The sequence below is a fragment of the Megachile rotundata genome, chromosome 9 (genome assembly GCF_050947335.1).
Source record: "Megachile rotundata isolate GNS110a chromosome 9, iyMegRotu1, whole genome shotgun sequence".
NCBI lineage: Eukaryota > Metazoa > Arthropoda > Insecta > Hymenoptera > Megachilidae > Megachile > Megachile rotundata.
Window position 1 is genome coordinate 13,815,917 of NC_134991.1, and position 24,615 is coordinate 13,840,531.

General features: G+C 32.5%; 4 protein-coding genes across 10 annotated transcripts in view; 2 read left to right on the top strand and 2 right to left on the bottom strand.

Annotated features, from left to right (window-relative positions):
* The window catches only part of sim (bHLH transcription factor single-minded), a 40,677-nt gene extending 28,817 nt beyond the window's left edge, over positions 1 to 11,860 (bottom strand). The window contains exon 1 of one of the 2 annotated variants that reach the window (XM_076535282.1): positions 11,169 to 11,860. In XM_076535282.1, coding sequence (XP_076391397.1) covers positions 11,169 to 11,184 — 16 coding nt within the window. In that variant the 5' untranslated portion in view covers positions 11,185 to 11,860. Of the gene's footprint in view, positions 1 to 3,717; positions 3,885 to 11,168 lie in introns of those variants that run through there. The other variant, XM_076535283.1, reaches the window with a different exon arrangement.
* Positions 11,861 to 14,970: 3,110 nt separating this feature from the next.
* Hsc20 (iron-sulfur cluster co-chaperone protein HscB-like protein, mitochondrial) lies at positions 14,971 to 17,030 on the top strand. Its single transcript, XM_012286488.2, has 3 exons — positions 14,971 to 15,960; positions 16,026 to 16,282; positions 16,359 to 17,030. Exons 1-3 carry the CDS (start codon positions 15,592 to 15,594, stop codon positions 16,486 to 16,488), a joined length of 756 nt encoding a protein of 251 aa, XP_012141878.2. The 5' UTR covers positions 14,971 to 15,591; the 3' UTR covers positions 16,489 to 17,030.
* Ak6 (adenylate kinase isoenzyme 6) lies at positions 16,766 to 17,594 on the bottom strand. 2 transcript variants are annotated; one of them, XM_003703802.3, is made up of 3 exons: positions 17,456 to 17,594; positions 17,191 to 17,342; positions 16,766 to 17,121 (listed from the first exon to the last, which is right to left on the bottom strand). In XM_003703802.3, exons 1-3 carry the CDS (start codon positions 17,496 to 17,498, stop codon positions 16,780 to 16,782), a joined length of 537 nt encoding a protein of 178 aa, XP_003703850.1. In that variant the 5' UTR covers positions 17,499 to 17,594; the 3' UTR covers positions 16,766 to 16,779. The 2 variants fall into 2 exon arrangements, with proteins under 2 accessions (XP_003703850.1, XP_012141874.1); XM_012286484.2 differs by having other exon boundaries at positions 17,185 to 17,342.
* Positions 17,595 to 18,517: 923 nt separating this feature from the next.
* LOC100880080 (uncharacterized) lies at positions 18,518 to 24,302 on the top strand. 5 transcript variants are annotated; one of them, XM_003703733.3, is made up of 4 exons: positions 18,518 to 18,655; positions 19,347 to 19,523; positions 19,604 to 20,051; positions 20,179 to 24,302. In XM_003703733.3, exons 3-4 carry the CDS (start codon positions 19,611 to 19,613, stop codon positions 20,530 to 20,532), a joined length of 795 nt encoding a protein of 264 aa, XP_003703781.1. In that variant the 5' UTR covers positions 18,518 to 18,655; positions 19,347 to 19,523; positions 19,604 to 19,610; the 3' UTR covers positions 20,533 to 24,302. The 5 variants fall into 5 exon arrangements, with proteins under 5 accessions (XP_003703781.1, XP_012141871.1, XP_012141870.1 ...); XM_012286481.2 differs by having other exon boundaries at positions 18,525 to 18,660; positions 19,347 to 20,051; XM_012286480.2 differs by lacking the exon at positions 18,518 to 18,655 and adding an exon at positions 18,667 to 18,802 and having other exon boundaries at positions 19,347 to 20,051.
* Positions 24,303 to 24,615: the final 313 nt, after the last annotated feature.

Below are 24,615 nucleotides of genomic sequence, written 5' to 3' on the forward strand. Positions count from 1 at the left end.
GGTACACGAGGTTCGCGCATGCGCACTCTGTATCTCTATTCAAAAAATGAAGTACACATTTCTTTTTACTTTTTGAGATAAATACTTCAACTTTAGATACTTTATAATCAATATTTGAGTCGTAAACAATTAATATTGAACTTAAAGTAATGTTACAGCGTTTAAAATAATATAAAACCCATATTATTTGAAGAAATATAGTGACTTCACTGTGAAGATTTTTGTTCTCAATTATTTCTCAAACCTTAAAATTTAGACTTTCTGAATTAAATTATAAATATCTATTAACTATATTAGACTAATGTAATTGATCAAAATACACGAATTAATGTTTCTCTTAAAAATTACATTTATTGCAATTTATTGCAATTTTCAGAAAGGAAGATAACGCGTAAATATATTCCCTTCAAAAGTGCGTATCGGTGACATCTCACTGTACAATAATTCCTCTAAAATATTGCCATTTCGATGATTGGCCAGTGCTCGACATCAAGCAGGCCGTCGACGAAGCTGAAGGGAATAAACGTTTCACGCATTCCCGATGCGTCTCACAGTCTTTACGGCTTATTATCACCTCCACGCTTTTACCCTCTCACCCTGACGTGTACATCAAAGCACGGAGGAGGTCCACGCCAAAGGAAGTCGTATATATTCGCGCGTGTTTCTGCGAATTCGCGAGACCGTTTCGACGAATGTATAACGATCGACCGACGAATTTACTCGGTTTTCGTGTAAACGTTGAATAATACCGTTGAGTTACACAGATGCACGTAACGATTTATGAAACACCTCTTGATGGTACTATGAAACGTGTTAATCAACTCTTTTCACGTAACTTACAGTAACGGTGAATTACAAGAATTACAAGATAATAATTGCAAGAATTTAGATATTTTTCGTATGATTTTATATTATTTTTTAGTACACAACTTTTGGGTGGTCCTCCTAGGTACATGAAGTTGATAATACAATATTTGATGTAGAAGTGGGTTTATGCTTCAAGTTATGACTAAATAAAATGTTGAAGATGTTGTCATCTTCACAGTCATAAAATATAAATTATCATCTTCATAAAATATTAAATTCATGAAATATTAAATGAAATTGAAGATGTAGTCTAACTAGATGACGTAGAATATATAGAAGATATAGTCAAAAGAATTCCTGTATACAAAAAGTTAATTACGTTGAAAAATTAATTTACATGAAGTCACCATTGAGACCCAGTTTTCAGTACGTAACAATTTAACGAAAAGAAACATAAGAAAACAAAAATAGAGGTAATCGTCACAGGCGATTTCGTTGCGTTTGCCATTCGATTCGGCAGTAAACGGCTGGTCCCACAGGCCACTTTACCACGGTAAAGAAATGGGACTCAGACCGTGCATCACATGCGATATTTAGCCACGAAAAATCACGCCGCGTTTAAGAGATTTTGCACCTGAAAAAGATCCATGTGGAAACCATTACTCTCCGGGGAATATCCGTTTAATCCGACGATTAATTACACGTTTCCTCCCATCCTACTTTTTCAATTAAAACACTGGACGTTTTTGCGGATCAATTACCGAACGAAATCCCTTAAATTGCTCGTTCGTTCGCGATCGAGCAGATACTTAATCTATGGACAATAGAGCAGAAAGAGATTAAGCGAACGTTCAAGAACGAAATCATGGTGGAAAAAAAGTGGGAGAAGGAACAAATCGGTTAGGCAGCAACGATGTAACCTTGGACGACGCTACGATAACAAGGATGTCTGTTATGCTGACGAGGCATCCTCCATCGTAATCAGACTTGCATATACCGTAAGCGTTCAACTACATGGACAATAAAAATATACGTGTGAATAACGATCTCTTGAAAATTCATTGTTTGACTACTCGTTATATTCGAGATTTACTTGAAGAAGCTTCGGTAATATTTCTTTTAGGTTATAATGGAAGATCAAGTTGATGCCTTGACTTGAATTTAATTACAATTTTTCAGGCCATATCGTAGAGCTATACATTTTGAAATTCATCACAATGAAGCTGTGAACGAACTTAACGAACCTAACCTTCACAACGAAACTAACCTTCACAACAAACCTAACCTAACTTATCCTAAACTTCTATTAGAACTTTTAGCTAGACGAACAATTGTGCAAATTAATTTACGTCTCCTCCCTAAGTCATCCATTACTTTAATTTGATCTAAAGTGCATCAACTTGCATCTGCAACTGAGCAAACGTCCATAAATCTAGTAATAAAATAATAAACTCTGAATATCTGACACCATGAAATAAATAATTTCAAGTTAAATCTTAATTATCAATAACCTAACCTAAACTTCTATTAGAACTTTTAGCTAGATGAACAATTGTGCAAATTAATTTACGTCTCCTCCTTAAGTCATCCATTACTTTAGTTTCATCTAAACTGCATCAAACTTGCATCTGAGCAAACGTCCATAAATCTAGTAATAAAATAATAAACTCTGAATATCTGACACCATCAAATAAATAATTTCAAGTTGAATCTTAATCATCAAATTAAAGTTTACCCACTCCAGTTAAACTTAACACAGTAAAAAAGTAACACGTGTAAAGAAGTCTAACGATCGCCAGCTAAGATTGCACCTACGTGTCACAACAACCGAGTCAGAGAATTTCATCGTGCGAAAGAGACTTGCAGGTAATTTGAAAACTCGTAATTCGGCGTTGTCGCCGTTGCGAATTAAGAAGTGGACCCAAACGAAGCCGATGACAAAAGCCAGCGAAGGGTCTGACGAAATTTTCGAATCTCGCGTGGCCGAACGCCATAAGACTCGATGGGGGTTGCACACCGTGACGACCTGCGACACGAGTTGCTCCTTTTTTACTATTCGCTCTCTTGGCACTCGTGGCCGCTCTTATTTAACGATTTCTCTCCTGTTTCACTGGGCTCGATACTCGAGCTGTGCCAATTTGACGGGGAGCATTCAATGCGAGAAAATTATGAACTCGTAAGTTTTTTGGATATGATTTTTGGTGGATATGATTCATTCTTTTGGGTAGAAAATATTAGGTTTGATGATGCTTTTATTGCAACTTTGTTGATATTTATTGAGGCACATGGTGGATGCTGTTAAATTTTGTTGTTTATGATCTTGTAATTCTATTTGGATTTTAAGAGATTTTGCTTTTATTTATAATTTATGATCTGGTAATTTTGTTTATAATTTATGATTTTGTAATTATATTTATAATTTATGATATTGTAATTTTTGTTTGTAATTCATGATTTTCTAATTTTATGTATAATTTATGATCTTCTAATTTTATGAATAATTTATGATCTTCTAATTTTGTTTATAATTTATGATCTTATAATTTTATGAATAATTTATGATCTTATAATTTTGTTTATAATTTATGATCTTATAATTTTATTTATAATTTATGATTCACTAATATTGTGTATAATTTATGATCCTCTAATTTTATGTATAATTTATGATCTTATAATTTTGTTTATAATTTATGATCTTCTAATTTTATTTATAATTCATGATTCACTAATTTTGTGTATAATTTATGATCTTATAAGCAGTTAGTTTAACATTCATGTTACATCATAAGAATTATAATAGTTCAATTACAATAACTCAATATAATAATTAATATTTGAAATGTGACACAAGTAAAAGAAAATCTTCAACCCCCAACATCCCGATTAATTAATAAACAATCTACTCACTCCTCATGGTGTTTTATCCAAGTAACCAATTACACGATCATTAACTGGAAGTCACGATTTTCGGAATCGACTCAATGTCATCTCTCAGACTCGTGGCGAGCCAGGTCAGAGGACAAGAAGCGACGGAACTTAAGGTCGTCGTAAGCAAAACTAAACTTCTGAGCTTGACTCAGGATCTCGGTGTTACATATCTCCCCACTACCGGGCCCCTTTTTAGTCATGTGGGAATTACATGCACGAGAATGGTTGCACGGATTTCACGTCAAAGGGAGGCGTCTCTGACTTTGTGCTGGAAACAGAAACAAAGTCTGAAGTGTCGCACGAGTGTTCTTTCAACAAAGAATCCAAAACTGCGTCTGTTTCTTTCTTCTTCGATTTTATGCTCGAATAAAATGATTCATTTACCAATCTTTTGTCACATCTTTTGTTTTCTTGCGGAGGATATCAGTTTTGTTAGCACAAGTGTTCTGAGTTTATTGGATTTCAGATTTTTATATGAAGAAAGTTTACAATTATTGTTGTCATGTCACTTCATTTTTGTGAAAATTGAATTTGATCTGAAAATCTAGAGATCAAATTTGATCTTCAAATCTTCAGATCAAGTTTGATCTTCAAATCTTCAGATCAAGTTTGATCTTCAGAATGTGACAATTGATTCTTCAAATGATTTCTATAATAATACAATATTAATGTTTCAAATATTCCAATAGTACAACGTTGTAAAAATTAGTCAACGAATATAATGTAACATAAATAAATTTAACAAAAGAAAATATTGCAGAATAACACTTAATTTAAACCTTCATTTTTAATCCAAATAAAAGTCAGTATATTTCACGAGGTCAATAATAAGTTAGTTTAATCGTCCTCTTATGATCATAAATCTCGATGGGACAAATCAGTACCAGTCAGGAGGTCCTGTCTAGGAAGTATCGGATGTCTTGTTTCTACACATGTCGAACCGTTTAAGTCGTTTTCACCTATCCGGCTACTAAAGCGACCGTGAAACAGCTGGACAATTTGCGGCTTCTGTGATCTTGACCACAACCATCTTCGAAACCCATCTGCAAGATCACTTTTCCCGAGTTCACGCCTTCGTTTCCTTTCTGAACACGAAACTGTCTGGGTCTATTAGGTTAACCACTTGACCTGGTGATGTGTGATCGTAAACAGGATTAATCCTTTCGTTGTGATTGATACTTTCTTGGTGAGTTTTTTACGAATTTTAGGTAAGTCATATATAGGTTGTTTTATTGTGGCAGCCATGTTGGTTGATCAAGGTTAGATATTTTAGATTTGAACTTATATTCATATACAATATGTTGGAACAGAACTTTTTAAATTTAAGGAAAGCACCATCTATTAAAACTATGTTATCTGAAAACAGTCCTCCCCTACAAAACACAACAATTATTGAAATCGAGCAACGAATTGCAAACTTATAGCGTTTAATGCGACAGAACCTTTCGCCACCGTATCACAAAATCACGGGCAAGCGCAACAAATTGCTCGCGTTGAATATTGCGAGGATCTTATCAAAACAGCCAGACGAAGCTGTACATTCCTGGAATCAATTGTAACTAGTGACGAGACGCGGTGCTTCAAGTATGAACCTCGAACAAAGCGCCAAAGTGCTACGTGGAAATCTCCAGGCTCTCGAAAATCAAAAAATTGCGATTCCAGAAGTCCCTCGAGAAGACAATGTTAATTTGCTTTTACGATTCTAACGGAATTATACTTCGGGAATAGGTTCCACAGGGACAAAATGTTAATGGCGAATATTATCTGGGTGTTATGGAACATTTGTGGAAGAGGATCGTTCGTGTGAGGCCCGAATATCGAGCGCCGGGAAGTTGGTTTCTGTTGCATGACGCACCATGTGAACTGTCTGTTCGTGAATTTTTGGCGAAAGACAAGTCTGTTACAACATTCTTCAAATTCTGACTTATCTCCGTGTGATTACTTCCTTTTTGCAAAACTGAAATTAGTTATAGAAGAACGTTTTATGACACAAGTCCAAGCAGCTGTAACAAGGGTGTTTGAAGCGATTCCGCAAAACGACATAAAAAAATCTATGTTAACGTTGTGTAAACCTAACGATGTACTACTGCGGATATATTTTGAATAAAAAAAAATTAATTTCGGCAAAATAACTAATTTTCTTTTTATTTAAAAAGTTCCCTTATTTTCCCGAAATACTATGTATATTTAATTAAAAAATTTACACATGTATCCATCTTCATTTTCATAAAATAACCCCACCTTTTTAACTTTTAATACTCAACCAAGTTTATGCAACCATAAGATCGAAAATGAAACAGAACAAAGAACAGCCTTATGTCGAACCCCAAGCATAAACGCTGATTAGCATAGCGGCTAAATAACGAGGTAAATTTTCGTAAGAAGAACACAGAACCAGAGAGAGGAGAGAAAAGGCGTAAAAGTTTGTCGACAACGATGACGTGGGGTGATTCGTGTAGCAGCTCGATTTTATGGGGCCCTGTATTTGCTCTATGGGTCCCGGGTGTCGAACGACCAAAGCGTGATTTAACGACGTCGACAAATTTGATTTGTTTTCGATACCGCCGGCAGACTAAATAAATTTTTACCGAGCTTGTTTCATTTTAGAACCGAAAGCTCGATCGGAATTTTATATCCTGTCTCAGAATGCGCAAATTTAAATTTGAATTTTAATATGATTCCTTTTGTGATATTAACTGTAGGGTGTTTTACATTTTACAAACGGAAATTGACAAGAGGTTAAGAGTCTCTTTTATAAAATTCAAGTTTTAATTTTGTAAATTTTTTATGTATTTGATATACGTTTAATTTTAGTATTAGGTAAATTATTTGTTTTGTGACGTACATCAAATTAATAAACAAACTGTTGAAATTACTACTTTGTAAACAAACTTGTTTTCCAAATACTTCGGAGATTTACTAAACTCTTTCATGCAAACGAAGCAACCTAAACCAACAATATTTCATACATACAATTTAATTCTGCACTCATATAAAAATTACAAATAAACGTTTTATATCTTCAATGATTAAAAATTCAGGGGTAATGAGAATTATTGCTCCCGCGGTAAATTGAGGCTGACACATATTGAATGGTGAACGTTCAACCATTTCCAACACGCTTTTACCGCTGGATATAAATAGATTTCTACGAAGTTCTGTTTGCTAAAAAATACGAATATTCTTGAATGCATTGTGTTGCAGGACTGAAAGTCGGAATTGCCTAAGAGCTGTTTACGCACGTGCCAGGATGTTGTGTGCCATGCACTCGTGCAGTTCGTACAATTATCCCTGCAAACCTTACAATCTTACTATTATTAGTTACTTGAAAACCTTACGTTTTCGTGGCAGTGTTTATGCGTTTTGTTTCACGCTTCGAGAGTTTCTCGAACTGGGACTTTATCGAAAGAAAATAAACTTTCACCCCTTTACATTCTTCTCTCTTTCGTGTCTTTTCTTAGTTGGTGTTTGTCATTGGATAATCTAAATTGGGGTTTATATAGTTTATTGTGGGTAGGGTATTGGAAGACTCTATCTATTGATAGGGTAGTTTAGGTTAGGTTTTTGGGGAAGTTTGAAAATTGGAGTTTTGGGAAGTTTAGAATTTGGGACGTTGGGTGTTTGGGAGGATGGGACTTGGGGTTTTGAAGGATTGGAATTTTGAGGGGTTGGAATTTTAAAGGGTTGGAATTTTGAGGGGTTGGAATTTTGAGGGGTTGGAACTTTGAGGGATTGGAATTTTGAAGAATTGGAATTTTGAGAGTTTGAAATTTTGGGGGGTTGGAATTTTGAGGGGTTGGAATTTTAAGAGTTTGGAATTTTGAGGGGTTGGAATTTTGAGGGATTGGAATTTTGAGGGTTTGGAATTTTGAGGGGTTGGAATTTTGAGGGTTTGGAATTTTGAGGGGTTGGAATTTTGAAGGATTGGAATTTTGAGAGTTTGGAATTTTGAAGGATTGGAATTTTGAGAGTTTGGAATTTTGAAGGGTTGGAATTTTGAAGGATTGGAATTTTGAGAGTTTGGAATTTTGAAGGATTGGAATTTTGAGGGGTTGGAATTTTGAGGGATTGGAATTTTGAGGGTTTGGAATTTTGAGGGGTTGGAATTTTGAGGGTTTGGAATTTTGAGGGTTTGGAATTTTGAGGGGTTGGAATTTTGAAGGATTGGAATTTTAAGAGTTTGGAATTTTGAGGGGTTGGAATTTTGAAGGATTGGAATTTTGAGAGTTTGGAATTTTGAAGGATTGGAATTTTGAAGGATTGGAATTTTGTGAGTTTGGAATATTGAAGGATTGGAATTTTGAGAGTTTGGAATTTTGAGGGGTTGGAATTTTGAAGGATTAAAATTTTAAGACTTTGGAATATTGAAGGATTGGAATTTTGAGAGTTTGGAATTTTACAATTTAACCTTGCGGTTCTGTGGCTTTAAAGTTTTGAAATTTTGAAAGTTTAGAATTTTAGAATTTAACCTTGAGGTTTTAGGATTTTCAAGGTTTGCAATTTTACAATTTTACAATTGTAGAATCTTAAAACTCCAGAATTTCAAAAAATAATAAAAATCTGCCAAACCTGCTATAAACCTCCACAATCTTCCTAACCTACCCTCCTCCCAAAATTTAAACAAACCTAAAACCCCCGCAATCAAAACGCCACAAGCCTCACAAAAGCCGCCCTAAATTATTCCCCAAATCCGAAGCAAATATCTTGCATTCCCATAAACAAAAACCTAAAGACCGTCTAAAAAAAAAGAATTCTAAAACACCCCACCGAATTTCCAAAACACCGAAACAGAATTCCGTTGAGATTTACTCTGTCACGACAGCTGCTCGAAGACATAAGTCTTCTTCTCGTTTCGTGGTCCACGGAAGGGTACCACAGTCAGGACACAGGAAAGGATCACGTTCTGGGACCGGACATTTTTGGTACAAATGACTTTAGGAAACGGCACGCCCCTTCACGGCTGCATCGGCACGTAACACGCGTGTCTGTTTACTTTTTCCATCACGAGATGCATCTCGTTGCATCTCTATGTACCGGTTATCTAGAAATAGGTGGAGGTTCATCAATCTTTACGGAGATCCTCGAGTTTCGTGGATTTCTACCCCTTTAGGGGACGATTGTTTTTGTAACGACGCGACGGGATACTTAAGTGATTAGGGTTAAACGAACAAGCGTGAAAACCGACACGCGTGGCTGTTACGTGTTAATTTATCGCGTGCATATCGCGTATCGTTTTCTATTTGATTAAAACGTGAAACTGGGTATTGAGTTTAGCTAATATTGTTTGTATATTTTGAGGCTCGGATTGTTTTATTTACTTTTTTCGAATTTATGTAGGATTTTTGAGAATTGTACAATTATTATGTTCGATTGCAATGATTATGTAGAATTTTTGAGTAAGTGGTTGTTAAAAGAGATAATGTAAAAATTAGAGACATTAGAGAGTAATATACTTGAAGATGTACTAAAAAAAATTATAATTGTGCAGTTACTATGTACAGATGCAATAATTATGTAGAATTTTTTAGTAGAAAGTGTTTATTAAAAGAGATAATGTATGATTCATTCAAATGAGTCGACATTAAAGAGTAACATACTTGAAGATGTATTAAAAAAATTATAATTGTACAGTTACTATGTACAGGTACAATAATTATGTAGAATTTTTGAGTAGAAAGTGTTTATTAAAAGAGATAATGTATGATTCATTCACATGAATCAACATTAAAGAGTAACATACTTAAAGATGTATTAAAAAAATAATAATTGTGCAGTTACTATGTACAGATGCAATAATTATGTAGAATTTTTTAGTAGAAAGTGTTTATTGAAAGAGATAATGTAAAAATGTGTAATGTATGATTCATTCACGTGAGTCGACATTAAAGAGTAACATACTTGAAGATGTATTAAAAAAAATTTTTAAAGAAAATATCATGTGTGAGCATATGAAGTTTTAAACGCTTCTACATATGTATACATGTATCTATAATGTAAAATAAATAAAAAATCATGTAACAAATTCACAGCAAGATTCTACCTAACCTAACATTTCTACACTTTGCTGCAACATAAAATAATTTTTGACTACTAATAATTTTTATGAATCATGTATATCATTAAACTTGCATTACCATTGTATATATGAATTAAAAATAATGTTAAAATAGTGAACATAGAGTGAACATATTTTGGATGAAGACTTATTTTGGAAGAAGGTACTTTTCCATCGGAAGTTTCTCAAAGAAATTTTCAATAAAAGGGGTGAGAACGATTCTTCCATAAAAGATGATGCGGGTATTGTAACGTAATATTCGGATACATAGAAAGAGGAACAATTTACCAGCATCATATTGGTTCAAATTACCACCTGTGCATGGAATCTCTATCGATCGGTTATAGGCAAATCGTAGAAAATGATCGACACACCTAATAGATACTTTTACACCCTTGTCCCTATGTTTCGCACGTTAGTTTCTTTGGAAGATACGATTGGAGATGTTCAGATATTGAAGCGTCAGAGGGGATCGATGAACGATCTGTAAGATTCGATTTTTCATGGGAAAATTTGTGTAAGGGTGAATTTAAGTTTCGATCAAAAACCAGCCACTGAATTAAATTTATATATTGTATTTTAAATTGAATTTAATACTTGAAATTTTTGTATTGAATACTCGCTTAGTTAGTTTTAATTAAGAACGAAATTTGTTCATTTATTTTGTTGCTTACTGATAATTTAGTATTAAGGAGATATTATTATTAGCATTGAGAGTAATATACGAAAGCGTTCTATTTAATTAATAATTTACTTAACTTTCTGAAAATACACTTTCTTTTCCTTCAACTGGGTGAACATTTTTAATGTACGAACCTCATTTTTCAAATTAAAAGTGCATGATCAAAATGGCAGATTAATCTCTCATATTATATTACAGCAACTTCCAAGAAAGATAGAGGAGACTAATAAAAGAGTAGAAGAATAGAGTCATAAATATTGAAAGAAACAGTGTAACCACAAACATAGAAAGAAATAATGAAGCACGATTAGAAATATACAAAGAAATAATGAAACCCAATTTCAAATATACAAAGAAATAATGAAACCCAATTTCAAATATACAAAGAAATAATGAAACCCAATTTCAAACATACAAAAAAATAATGAAACCCAATTTCAAACATACAAAGAAATAATAAAACACAATTTCAAACATACAAAGAAATAATGAAACCCAATTTCAAACATACAAAGAAGTAATAAAACCCAATTTCAAACATACAAAGAAATAATGAAACCCAATTACAAATATACGAAAAAATAATGGAATACAAATATGAAAAGAAGCAGAACAAAAGAGTCATAAAACTTGATCCCACAAAACTTGCCTCCACAAAACATTTGTAAACTCTTTGATCCGAGCTTTACATACCTTCGGATAATCCCATGATCTCACCGGTGTTCAACTGCGAAAGAACCACTTAGTCACCCCCGAAAGTGATTTCAGTTGCAGGGACTTCCCAAGGGTTGAACACTTTGACCAAGCCGTCGGTACTTGACACACTTCGCTCTTTCACGGAATTCCATCGATCGTTAATGTCACTTACGCTAACTAACCATGTCAATTACATCGTTATCACACTGTCAACCACTGCGCAAATAGTCAAAACTGTAAGAAGATCATCGAGTCTCTAAAAGTCCAACAACAAATGCTACACAATGGCACTGAAAGTTCACCGAAATTCTACCTCACATTCCTTGCCAAATCACAATGAAACACTTGCGCAATTACCGAATTCCCGAGACAGTAGACGCATTAGACAGTTCGCTAAAACGTGCACCTCCAGAAACGCGTGCCATTCTCGGCAATTGTCTAAAGAAACACGCGCATGTACGGTGTCGAAAAAAAGGCTACTCGCCGATGGTCCACGATCGAAAATGCGCGCGCTAGGCCTTCGAAAGCGGCAGGAGTGCCCTCAAAGATGGCGCGACATCTTTTTAACCCGGGGGGATGCAACTCGCGGGATCAATTCATTGGGTACTACGCGTGTGTACTATTAAAACGGCGCTCGTACGCATTTGGGTATACAACTGGATGCAGAGTGCACGCTGGACTCCCCACCGAGCGTGGACCAACGTTCCAACTTGCTACCCTTTCTTCCCTCTTTCTCCGTCGGTCGGTTCGCACCACCATCTCACTTTTCACGGTTCTCTCGTTCCTGCGAGAGCTTTCCAACGCAGCCGCACGAGCTGCCAGTGTTTCTGACGTAGGCGGTACCCTTTGACCCCGTACGGAAATTATACTTGTTGTTTACCTCCGCATTGTTTTCGCGATAATTTTTCCTTAGGTCGGAAAATGTAGAAATGAATGGAGAAGTGGACGGTTGAGAACCGCTGTACCGTGTATTACACGAAGCATTGTTATACAGTCGGCGACGCCCACGGAGAGCGATTGGTCCGCTGGGTGGTCCTTGGCCACGCCCACCGGCTACTCTCTGTAACTATCCCCTCCATGATGTTACTACCGCACGCAAATACAGCCAGGTACAGTATCTTCTTCTCGTTCTTTTCAACGGGTTATACCGTCGTAGCTGCTCTCGTCGCCGCCTCTCTTTGTCAACGGCCTTCTTTCGTGCTTCTCCTTTTTAATGCTCCTGCGCACCGCGCCGATGGATACTTCCAGAGTTTCAGGGGTTTATTTGCACTTTTTTGGCTACCAGGAAGCCCAAGGGTAAGTTTCCGGCGTTCTCCACATCAATTCTTCGGGCTATTGTCACCGGACAAACATTTTCGGAATAGAAGAATGGAAAGTTTATCAGAAATGTTTGGTCGAGAGCGACTTGCTGATTATTTTGTGAGAGTTGTGCACCGGCGTGGGACGCTTTGTTACGGTTCTATATTTAATGAAACGCGTTTTGCACAGGTCAGCAGGTAGAAGAGATTTTACGACGAGGAAATCGCTTCCAGATGTTGGCCGTTTAGCGATAGACTAGGTGCAACAAATTCTCACGGGCAAATTACTATGCCACCACACGAAAAATTTACGGGAATATGATTATTGAACTTTCTCTTTGGATTTTGAGTTGCGTTTCTAGAACACGTGGCTTTTTGTTTTCAAAACTTGATCGACTTCTATTTTAAATCTTGTAAGAACTCCTATGAGTTAACTTGATAAATAAAAAAAACTTTTGACTTTGGTCTTTGTCAATTAAAAAAAATTTGTTCATTTTAATATTGCTTTCAAAAAAATTCATGTATCGCTATAAAATTGACAATCTCCATTATTATCAATATTTTTGTTACAACATATATTTAATATTAAATTGCTGGCTTATCAGGTATTGAAAATACCTATGTGAACAGATAAACCACTTATGATGTAAATTTTATAAGACCTGTGGTATTTATTTCCTTTAAAGCATGTCAATAATTTCTGTATTTTAATTTTATATTAAAATTTATATTTATAATGCGAGTAATATAGCGATAACACAGGTAGAATAGTATTTGAGAAGATTTACTGTAAAGTAGTAGATTTAGGAAGATTTATTCTTACGTGTATTTGAAAATATGTATTTTCCCGCGCTATCTGGAAATAATGCTATTAACGCCATATTGCCGTCAAATGCGAAACTATTAAAAGAAAAAATTGTTTAAATATGTAAAAATATAAAAATATAAAATATGTAAAATGTATTTTTATAAAACATGTATTAGAATAAAACATATTACCAAACTTTGGAATACCGTCAAGTTCCGGTTCTGGATGGATTTTGCAAACAAGTTACTTTTTTAGAAAGAAAACATTTTCAGAATTGTCGGCCGTTGATAAAGTAGAAAATGATGTAAAAATAATCAGGGTCAGAAATTGTTCTGTGGCTTCTCTATAACCTATATAATGCCACAAGAACCTCCTAAAAGCGCTAGAAAAGAAAATAGAAAAAAAGTCCAAAACATGGACTAAAAAATTGGCGTCCATCTAGCGGTGAAAGTTGGAACTACAAAAATATAAAAATGCGATTTCCTCGAAAATTAACGAACTTTGAGTACTTCTGAGGCTCTGAAAGTGTTATGTGATCGCATTAGAAGCAAAATAATGCAACAAAAGCTTCCTAAAGGCCTTAATAAAGAAATTTAAAAAAATGTCATTTTATGGAGAAAATTTGTGGCGCCATCTAGCGGCGAAACTGCGAACTAAACTGAAAAAACGTATGTCCGAACACGCGTTAAGGAAAAATATAAAAGGTAATATTTCGCAACTTTGACGACGCAATATGCTTCTCTAGACATTTTAAAGCAATTTTTGTTGAATAAGTCATTCATTTTTTTGCCTATTAAGCTCAGAAAATCAATTTTGATTTGACCTCTTAACGCGTGTTCGGACATACGTTTTTTCAGTTTAGTTCGCATTTTCGCCGCTAGATGGCGCCACAAATTTTCTCCATAAAATGACATTTTTTTAAATTTCTTTATTAAGGCCTTTAGGAAGCTTTCGTTGCATTATTTTGCTTCTAATGCGATCACATAACACTTTCAGAGCCTCAGAAGTACTCAAAGTTCGCTAATTTTCGAGGAAATCGCATTTTTATATTTTTGTAGTTCCAACTTTCACCGCTAGATGGACGCCAATTTTTTAGTCCATAAAATGGGCTATTTTTCTATTTTCCTTAATAATAATCCTAGCAGGCTATAATTAGATTCGTTCGATTCCGTCGGCGACAAGGAAAAATTTGTATATCTCAGAATTTCTGAAAAGTCCCTAGTTTTCGAGAAAATCAAAATTTTAGTTTTTCGTAGTTCCGCCGCTCGCCGCTAGATGGCGCCACCTGTACCGTTTTGGACCGAATTCGACAAAAATTGATTTCCTGGCTTTATTAGGCATCAAAATGCATCAAACCCTAATAGAAATTTGTTTCTAAATGCCTCAGGAACCATACTACGTCGTCTAAGTGCCGAAATATTGCACTTTGCGTGTGCAGTAGAATTGACATAGACGGCTCATGTACGTATCGCAATGCTGACACAAAATAATTAATTATTCATTACCCGAACATTATTTATGAACTTTTATGATCGAACCATGTAAATAATGCATTGCTGACCATTCTTTAATCATAAAAGTTCATAGATTGTGCTCAGAAAGTGAGTAATTAACAATTTTGCATACTCATTATTGTGTATATTCCTCCTGCGCGCCGCCCACGCACGCCACGGAGGAATAATCACCGCAAAACCATATCCCCGTAGACTTTAATGCAAAATTGAATTTGTTCGCGCTTATGTACTTGACCTTTCAACTTTTTGGTGCATGCTTTTCTCTTGCACCACTCAACCAATTCAACTGGATGACACGGTTGACTATTTTTGCTTTAGCGTAAAAGTTACTCGCTCGCTCAACATTGTTAGGTTAGGCGCAGAGCGCCTAATCAAACAGACCTAGTTACACGTGCTAATGTTAGGTTAGTCATATTTGGTGGTGGGGAACTCTTCTCCTCAGCTCCCACTCTTCACAATAAAACCAGAGTCGCACATGGCATACCGAATAGATGACACTTGCAATCGTTCAAAAATATATTTTTAACTATTAATTTTATATTATGCTAATTATAAATTACTAAACAAACTGCTTCACCAAAATAGTAATCAATCAGGAATCATTGCTGTCATGCGCTAAGTAAATTCTTGGTGTTTTTGAAAACTGTTCATGTGTTTTGCTATCAACATTCTGACTTGAATAAGATTAATAATTTTATCGCGAGTGTAATAAGTACTTTAATTTTAGTACTTTTTGTTATTATCTAACAATCGCACACGTACAGGTTAAATAAGTAGGTTATGACAATTATATTAAAAATATGTACTTGAGAAAAGCGTTTTGCAGTCTTACAAAAACAAATAGTGTACCTCCTTTAAGGTTTGTAAGACAAAAACGAAAACTATATTGCTGTTATGTAAATAAAGATTATTTTCCTGTGTCAATTTTAAAAAATTCGTCGCGATATTCGTCTGCCAGTCCATCAAAATGTTGGAATTGTGATTTTATGTACAAATCTGAATTGTTTTGTTCAAAGTGCAAGGTTTTGCAAGAACCGCCCGAAAATTTGACTTATTTTGATATAATGGGTATTCCAAAAAGTTATGATGTAACAGTAACAGAAATTCAAAACAAATACAAAGAGCTTCAAAAGTTATTACATCCAGATAAATTTAGTACAAAATCTGAGGTAAGCATTATAAATTGTAACATCATTAATCAATTTACAAAAAATATTTGTTTTGATTTTTACAGAAGGAGAAAGAAATTTCTGCATATTTTTCATCATTGGTGAATAAAGCTTATACCACACTCTCTCATCCACTAAAAAGGGGATTGTACATGTTAAAGCTACATGATATAATAATATCAGAAGACACAGATAGTGTAAATGCAGCATTTTTAATGGAGATTATGGAGAAAAATGAGGAAATAGATGAGGCAGATAATGATAAAGAAAAAATAAAACAGTTAATGCAAGAGAATGAAAGGACACTAAGTGATTTAATAAAGTAATATTCTATTTGTTGAATGAAAATGTAATGCTTTTTAACTTTACACAAATTATAGAAGATATTTTCTATGTAGGGATGTAGCAGATGCATTTCGTAAAGAAGACATTAAAGAAGCAGAAACTGTTCTTATAAGAATGAAGTACTATTATACTATAAATAATAGATTAAAAAAACTTAAACATGATTTAGGAATAATAGAATAACCTTTAATAATATATAAAATATTTATATTAGTATATGTGAAATTTAACATATAAACGTATATTTTAATGTAAAAAGTATATAATAATATTTATTACCTAAAAACTTATGTGTTTAAATCACATACTAATTTTAAACTTCTTATTAATTAACATCTTAATTATGACATTTAATTGCATCTTTTATGAATAATATCACTGTGTTGCTGTTCAAGTAAGTTTTCTGTTTAAATAACAAACACACAAAACAAAAACATGATTATAAAAAACAAAAACAAAGTTTGAGTAATTATGTTACTCTTGCTGATTATCTATTTTCCACTGTTCAATCCATTGACATATTTTATTTACATTTTCTGTAATTTGATTTAAATTATTACTTGTTAATTCATGGACTATTTCTTCCCTGTATGCTGATTTAGCTTCTTCAAGAATAATTTGAAATATTTCACAGTCTATGTTATCTTCTAGTTTCTTTCCTGTATAACCTCGATCCCTCAACCGATCATATAATATTGTATTGTCAGTCCTTAATACAAATACAATATCGAACCATCTTTCTGGAAAGAAGTCAGCTCCATGATAATCAACAATCTTCCCACCTTCACTCATAAGACCTTCCATTTGATCCAGCAACTGTAATTAAAAATTATATTACTCATTAATGAATGAAAATTTAAATTAAATCATAATGCTTACAATTACCTTATCTTCATCTAAAATAGGACACTGATATATTTCATCGTATTCTTCTAAACATTCTTTTTCAATAGCAAATTTACTAACATCAATCCAGGTTAATTGTGTCTTCTCAGATAAAATACGCGACATTAAACTTTTTCCTACTCCAGGTGTACCTACCATCGAAGATTTTCATTATGTTCTTGTTAATATTATTTGATAATAGTTAATTTGAAAAATTCTAATTACCATTACCTATCAAAGAATACCATATTTTATTTGTGTTTACCTGTTATTAAAATGTTTGGAGAACTTCTATTCATGTTGATCATTTTATTTACTTTAATATAATTGTAACTATTTAACTGCTCTTTTTATAATCGGGATTATTAAGACTAATTACGTATCACAAACATTACTACAAAATAACAAGTTTTTGCAAACTGACTTGATACACGCGTTTGTACTGTTTATGCGTGAGGGCGCTGCAAACGTAATCATTTTCAATACAATGTTATTGAAATGAGAAATGAAGAGTGAATTTATTTTTAATAAATTTTAGAATAACTGGAGGGATTTATTGTAATTTGCAATTAACATTCTTTAATATATTCTTAAACTTCCAATTATATTTAATGTTAGTGATCGAAAATTAAACTTATTTTGAGAAATGTTATTCTCAAAAGCAGAGCAGTCGCTAGAGTTTTCGGGGCCCGAGGCAGGAAGGAATTATTAAAAACATCTACAGTAGATTCTTGTTATATTGCCACGTGTTGTATATATATATATAGCTGCGCGTTAGGTTATCACTTATGTAATTCAACCTTTGTATCGTAACATCATGTATTGTATAATCATGCGTTGCATCTCCCGCGTGTTGTACAACTTGCGTTATATTGCACACTCATTATATTGTCACATGTTATTCTATCAAGCATTACTTAGCTACGCGCTATATACGTAATATTACTAATGTATTACACCATCGATACAATATTTTACTGTACATTGTATAATTGCGCGTTATATCGCCTTACATTGTATAACGTTATACTGCTACACGTTGTATTACCGTAAGATTTAAATCCGAGATTGCAGTATTTGATGTAATAAATTTTTATAAAGTGCTCTTTGTTCAGTACTAACAGTGGTATTATTTAAACATTTACATTGTGTAATTTGTCAATTCCAAAGTTCATTGAGTTTTAACATATATCTTATACAAGTAACTTGAATACAAGATATTATTTAATTCTTAAGTAACAAAAAGTTATTCTTTATCAATACCACTTCAAGTTATTTTATAATAAATTGCCTTTTTTTATCTATGAGATATGAAATAAAAGTAACAATTGTGGAGGGTCTATATTTTTCTACATACTTCATGGACATTGATGCAACGTAACACGTGTTGGGTCGAGTACGTTTATTTAAAGAGAGAGAAGACGTAGTAGTTTCACCAGAAACACGGAATTTTCGTCACTGATCCGTAAGGTCAATTTAATATTAGTATTAAATTTTTAAGTATATTGAACAAAAGTATAGTTTCGATGGTAGCAGAATATCACGATAAATAAATAATCATCAAGATCGCGAGTTGTGGTATTTCAGGAACAATCGCTCACGGCACGACCTGGTACGACAAGAATGAGCTGGCATAATTCGTTGTGCTCATTATTTGAAAGTAATAGTTCCTTGAAACTTAATGTATTTTACGATAATACCAGTTGCTCTGTTCCTGACTGCTGGTTGTCGTAATTGAAATTTAAATCGTCTATGTTGTTGTTTCTTTAAACGATTCTCCTAACCTGCGTTATTATGGTTTATAACCTAATTAATATCCATAACATATTGTTATGTAGTTCCACTGTGAAACGAAATCAATCATTTTGTGTATGTACAGATACATTAATAATAGAATGCAACAAGTCATGTATATATGATATAATACAAATATGTCTGTTTCAATATCTTCTCCAGTTTGAGCATTAAAGAAACAAATAAACAAGGCTCATCTGGATACAAATAGACAAATAGTTATGCCTTCTAAATACAAGTAGTTTATTTAGGAACTGTGCTGTGCATTTAATCATTTCATAAAAATGTTTTAGTGACCATAAACTTTAAAAATGTGTTAAATTTAATGAGTTGTGAATAATACATTTTTTGTATAATTTCAGGTATAGCAATAAAGATAACTGGAAGAAACTGTGTATACCAAAGAAAGAACAAGATAGTAAAGGAAGTTAATTTCTAAAACCACAAACACAAAAAGCAAACATCATAGATCATACAAAATTTAAGTATTGCTGCGGTGCAGAAGGGCTCTATGTGCTCCACATCGGCTTTAACGAATGGTACTTTAGTTTTCAAGAATATTGTAACACGGCATCACAGAAGGATTTCATTTGCAAATTATAAACTTGGTATACGACAGAGACAACATGCGCAACGAGATCACTGCAGCAGTACTATTCTTAGTACAGCTGATAGAAAAAAACGAAAAATTTAGTCCTGATCAATTGGAGTGCTTTAAACGACGTTTGGTAGAATTGTTAACTGAACGTTTTAAAAATCATTGGTTTCCTGACAAGCCATTCAAAGGTCAAGGTTATCGTTGTATTCGTGTAAATGGTCATAATCGGAGGGATGCAACTTTGGAGAGTGCTGCCAATGCTGCTGGAGTCAAGTATGAAGACCTTTCGTTACCTGTAGAATTAACGCTTTGGGTTGATCCCAATGAAGTTTGTTGTCGATTTGGAGAAAGCAAGGGATCATATTGTACATTGGCATCATTTGATGATAAAGAAAACACTGTACCAATTTTTCAAGGAAGCAATGATGAAAAAGAAAATAAACAATCTGAGGGGCCGACTAAGATACAGGTAATATTTTTTACTATAGACATATTGATGTAATATTTGCTTAATTTGTCCCTCCTTCCTTGCTTCTTAGTGTTAAGAGATGATGCAATGAGTTAGGTGTGGTAAATTTTTTAATTTCTATTTACAGAAATCCCCTTTGACCGCTAACACAGAACAGCACCAAAAATCAAAACCACTAAGCTCTGCTAATCAAAATCAACAGCATAGCAATACCGGTACAGGTAGGAAACGTAATTTGAACAGTCCGAGGCTACATCTAAATAGAAATCGTTCCTGGTTTGGTCACTCCTTCAGTATGGGTTATGGTCCACATCCAATAAGTCAGCCATGGTATAATATCATGCCCCCTCATTTTTTGGGTGGTCCATCTCCACCTCCATTTATGGGTCACAGAGGAAATAAGTGGATTCATCCTCCCTCTTACCCTACAGGACCTGCCCGTTTCCATCATTGGTCTCCCAAAGCTGCTCTTAAAGTGTAAACAGTCCCTTCTTATGAAAGTAGTTAAAAAACCTGTTCCTTTCTATAAAAAAAGAAATTTTAAAATTGTTTTACTAATAAGAAATATTATATTTGAATTTAAAGATACATGACACTTATACTAATGCCAAGAAATATTATTATTATTATAACTCTCATTATTTACGTTATATCTTTAACAAAGTTGAATATGATCATTATATTAGGAACAGGTTTATTAACGTTTCAGTGACGAAAATTATTCATTCTGTAATTACAAATGACCTTGTTCGAATTACGACTAAGGCTTACGATTTTTTATGACGAAGAACTGTTGCATTATTACATGTTATATATAAATAATTAATTGGATGATAGATGTTTAATTCCGGATGCAAGGTTGCTTGTAAAATATTAGATTAGTGAGAATTTAATTAGAATGAATTAAGTCATTGATGTGTAAGGCATACAAAATGAATGTCATATCACTTGTGACACTTTCTTTAATTAATCCTCAAGAAAAGGATTTAGTAAATGATAAATCATAGATATTTCAAGAGGGAGCAGTATTGATTTTAAGCAGGTTTAAAAGATTGGATACAATTCCTCAATAAATTGTATGTAATAAATTTTAATGCCTTGTATAGGCGATTTCAATTTATTAATAAATATTGCATATATCAAATTCTGTCATGTAGTATGAAAAGAAAAAGTTTCAAAGGACTTTTTCTTTGACGTGTATATATATAGTACATTTATGCTGACTTGAGCTTCAAAGTTTACTCTAGTATTCAATATTGTTTTAGCGCAAACGTAAAGAAATAAAGAATTTATACATATGTATAATCTATCCACATTGTTGAGATGTGCCCTATAACAGTATCGATAAACCACGTGAACTTTGAAATTCTGGTAACATAATTTGAAGATAATATTTGACAAGTTTAAATCAATAACTTTATTGTTTATTGTGTATATTATATTACGTTAATGAATAGAGAAATGATATCTCACTTAATTCACAAGCTTGTGGTGTAAAAAAATTTATGCTATGTTTGCTTCAAAAAGCATACCTTACTTTTTACGTAAACATACTGCCTCCGAGATTCTATTAATAATCAGTTATATTAGAAGATTATTAACAAACGCATGAATTTCAGGATTAATGTGTGGTTACAAATTTTTTATTTCAATTATGCTCAAAGTGAGGAAAGAAATTGAGCTTATGATTTTAAGTAAAATTTATAAATCTTAGCATTTAAGAATATACATCATCGATGTTAGTAGATCTATAGCTTATTGCAGTTGAAACTTTAATTCTATCATGCTGATGCTAATGTCATGTACATTGAACCTTGTATATTGTAGACAATTTATCAAACCATAGTAACTTATATCTACTTAACTTCTTGCTTTGTTAACGCTATAAATAAATGTCTTTGTTTTTATTTGGAAATTTTCTATGTCTGAAGGACTCAAAAACCAAGTAATACGAATTACTTTATATGCAGTGTTCTGAATGTTACAATAGTTAATTTTTTAAGTAATTTCATATTTTATTTTTCACTTTTGATTATGTTCAAACAGATGTGTATAAATATATGTGATAACATTTAAGTCTTGTTTATATTTAAATATTTTATATTGTTTGGTTTTTGAACCTATCACACATATTTAAGCATTTTAATATCATCAATGCATAAAATGTGCAATTTTTTTCCATTTATATTGTAACATAGGGTTATTCTTAAAAGTAATTTTCACTTTACACGTACTATTCAAGCTATAATGTGAAAATTACTTTTAAGAATTATGATTGTACAAGTATACTGTTAATTCATTGGTGCAGAAAATTCGTTTAACAGAAAATATTAATAATAATATATAGCATATTTTATTGGTACATAATTTATACAATTGAGTTATTTTAAGAACTTTTCATTGATATTTTAAAGCACTTATTAAATTGATAGTATTCTAAAAAAATTAAATTGAATAGCATAGGTGTTACCATCTGTTACATAATGTATGAGTCTAGTTAATTCTGATAAAAATTGGAATATTGTTATTGCTATTCTTAGTGTCCTTAGATGAATTTCTAAACATATAATCAGATTTAACACAAATATTATGAGCAGACTGTATTAGACAAATTTTTAATCAAACAGTATAACATGTAGTATAACATTTGCAATTTTCATGTTTCACAAGTATCATTGTTTAATATATACGCATGAAATTTGCTCTACTGTAGGTGATTTTTTGTGTTCAATTTGTTAAAACTTATTCAGAAAGAGTCATTTTGTTGTTATGAGAGACGTGGAAATTCTATATGAATATAGATATTATAATGTATATGTAGATTTAAGCAATGTTGCATTCGGACATATTCTTTTATTAATATATATGATGCTCAACATTTGAAATGTTCCAAACTTTTTAATTGTGTTCATGTATAAAAAAACAAGTATAAAAACCTTATGTATAAAAACCTTATGCTCCATACAATAATGAAAATGTTCAGAAATAATTTTTTTATAAGAAATCTATATTCAAATAAACATGTGATAAAATACGTAGTATTAATGTACATTCGCATTCGTGACAAAAAAAAAATATCACATACATTTTGGGCAAAAAAATATAATGTTTTTTATATAAACAAAATTTTTTTATATCCATAACTTCTTAAATACTAAATAGATAGATGTTGAAATTTACAAGTGAATATAGTGCTTTGGCATAAAAAGAAAGAAAATTGAGATCCTTCAAATAGTTTTCAAACGTGATAGAGGCTTTGATCAGCGTTAAAGTATTCTGTTTAATTTTTTCTTTTTCTTTTTGTACAGCCAATGCATACAAGAATTTTTAATACTTCATTATTGTACATTCTCTTATCGAGTAAGACTGTACTTTACAATCGAGTAAAAACAATGTATTGAAGTCAAACAGATTTGATATTAACATTAATGTTTGGATCATTTCGATTGTAGGGTAAGGCACTATATAAACATACATATATTCTACCACTGCTGTGTCATATGTTATAAGAATACTTCTTGTATAACTATGCAATGATAACTGTAATCCTGTTCTATAACTATATTGATCTTTGCATTTTTTCATAACTTTAAATATATATCTGTTCAATACTTTATTTCGTGTTATCCAATAAAAACTATATTACACATTCGTGCAAAATATTTATACATTATTAATTGTACGACCTCATTAATTTTAGCGACATAATCAAAATTCACGAAGTTACTAATTAATAAACTAATTACGAATCAAAATTTTAAGGCAGTATAGGATTTATATCTCTACTAAAACAAAAATTATAATAAAATTGTATTATTGATAGCAAATTAATAATTACTTTTTTTATTATTTTTAAGAAGTTTAATTGTTATCAGTGTGTAGATAAATCTATGTAACACAATCGTGTGTATAAAAATTTATGGTATGTTGAGTGAATTAGTATAATTTTTATCCTTACAAGAAGTATTGCTTTCGAAAATAAAATTTATCTGAATGGCAAGTTTTCTGTAATTCATTACTGTTAATTTCATGATTTTATGTTTCATTTTAGTTTTCAATAATTTCATGCATTTTTTCTTTTCTTTTTCCTAACGGAGTTACATTTTATATTTCTTTCTCAAGTATTAAATTAAAAATGTTGTGAACTGTTACAATTATTGTTGTATTAACGTCATTAACAATTTTATGATTACAAACATTATGTATGGGGTATAATATACACTTAATAAATATTTCTGCAAATCAACTTTATTCAATTTCTTTTCATTTACTTTCCCACTTATATTTGCGCGTGAATTTGAATTGTTATTCTACGAAAAGAATGATATCAATTTTCAAATTCACGAGCGCTACTATTTTTCCGCGTGCATTTGATTAAAAGCGTGTATACATAGTGATATCCAATAAAAAAATGCGATCTTTATCCAACTGGCTCTATTGGTCGATCTCAAGTACTTATTAAGTACTTATTTGTTCAGCGGGAGATCGTATTTATCATCGGATAAATTTTTGTTCATTGTACGCATGTCACCTTTCATTGGTTCAACTACTCTGTAACCAACAG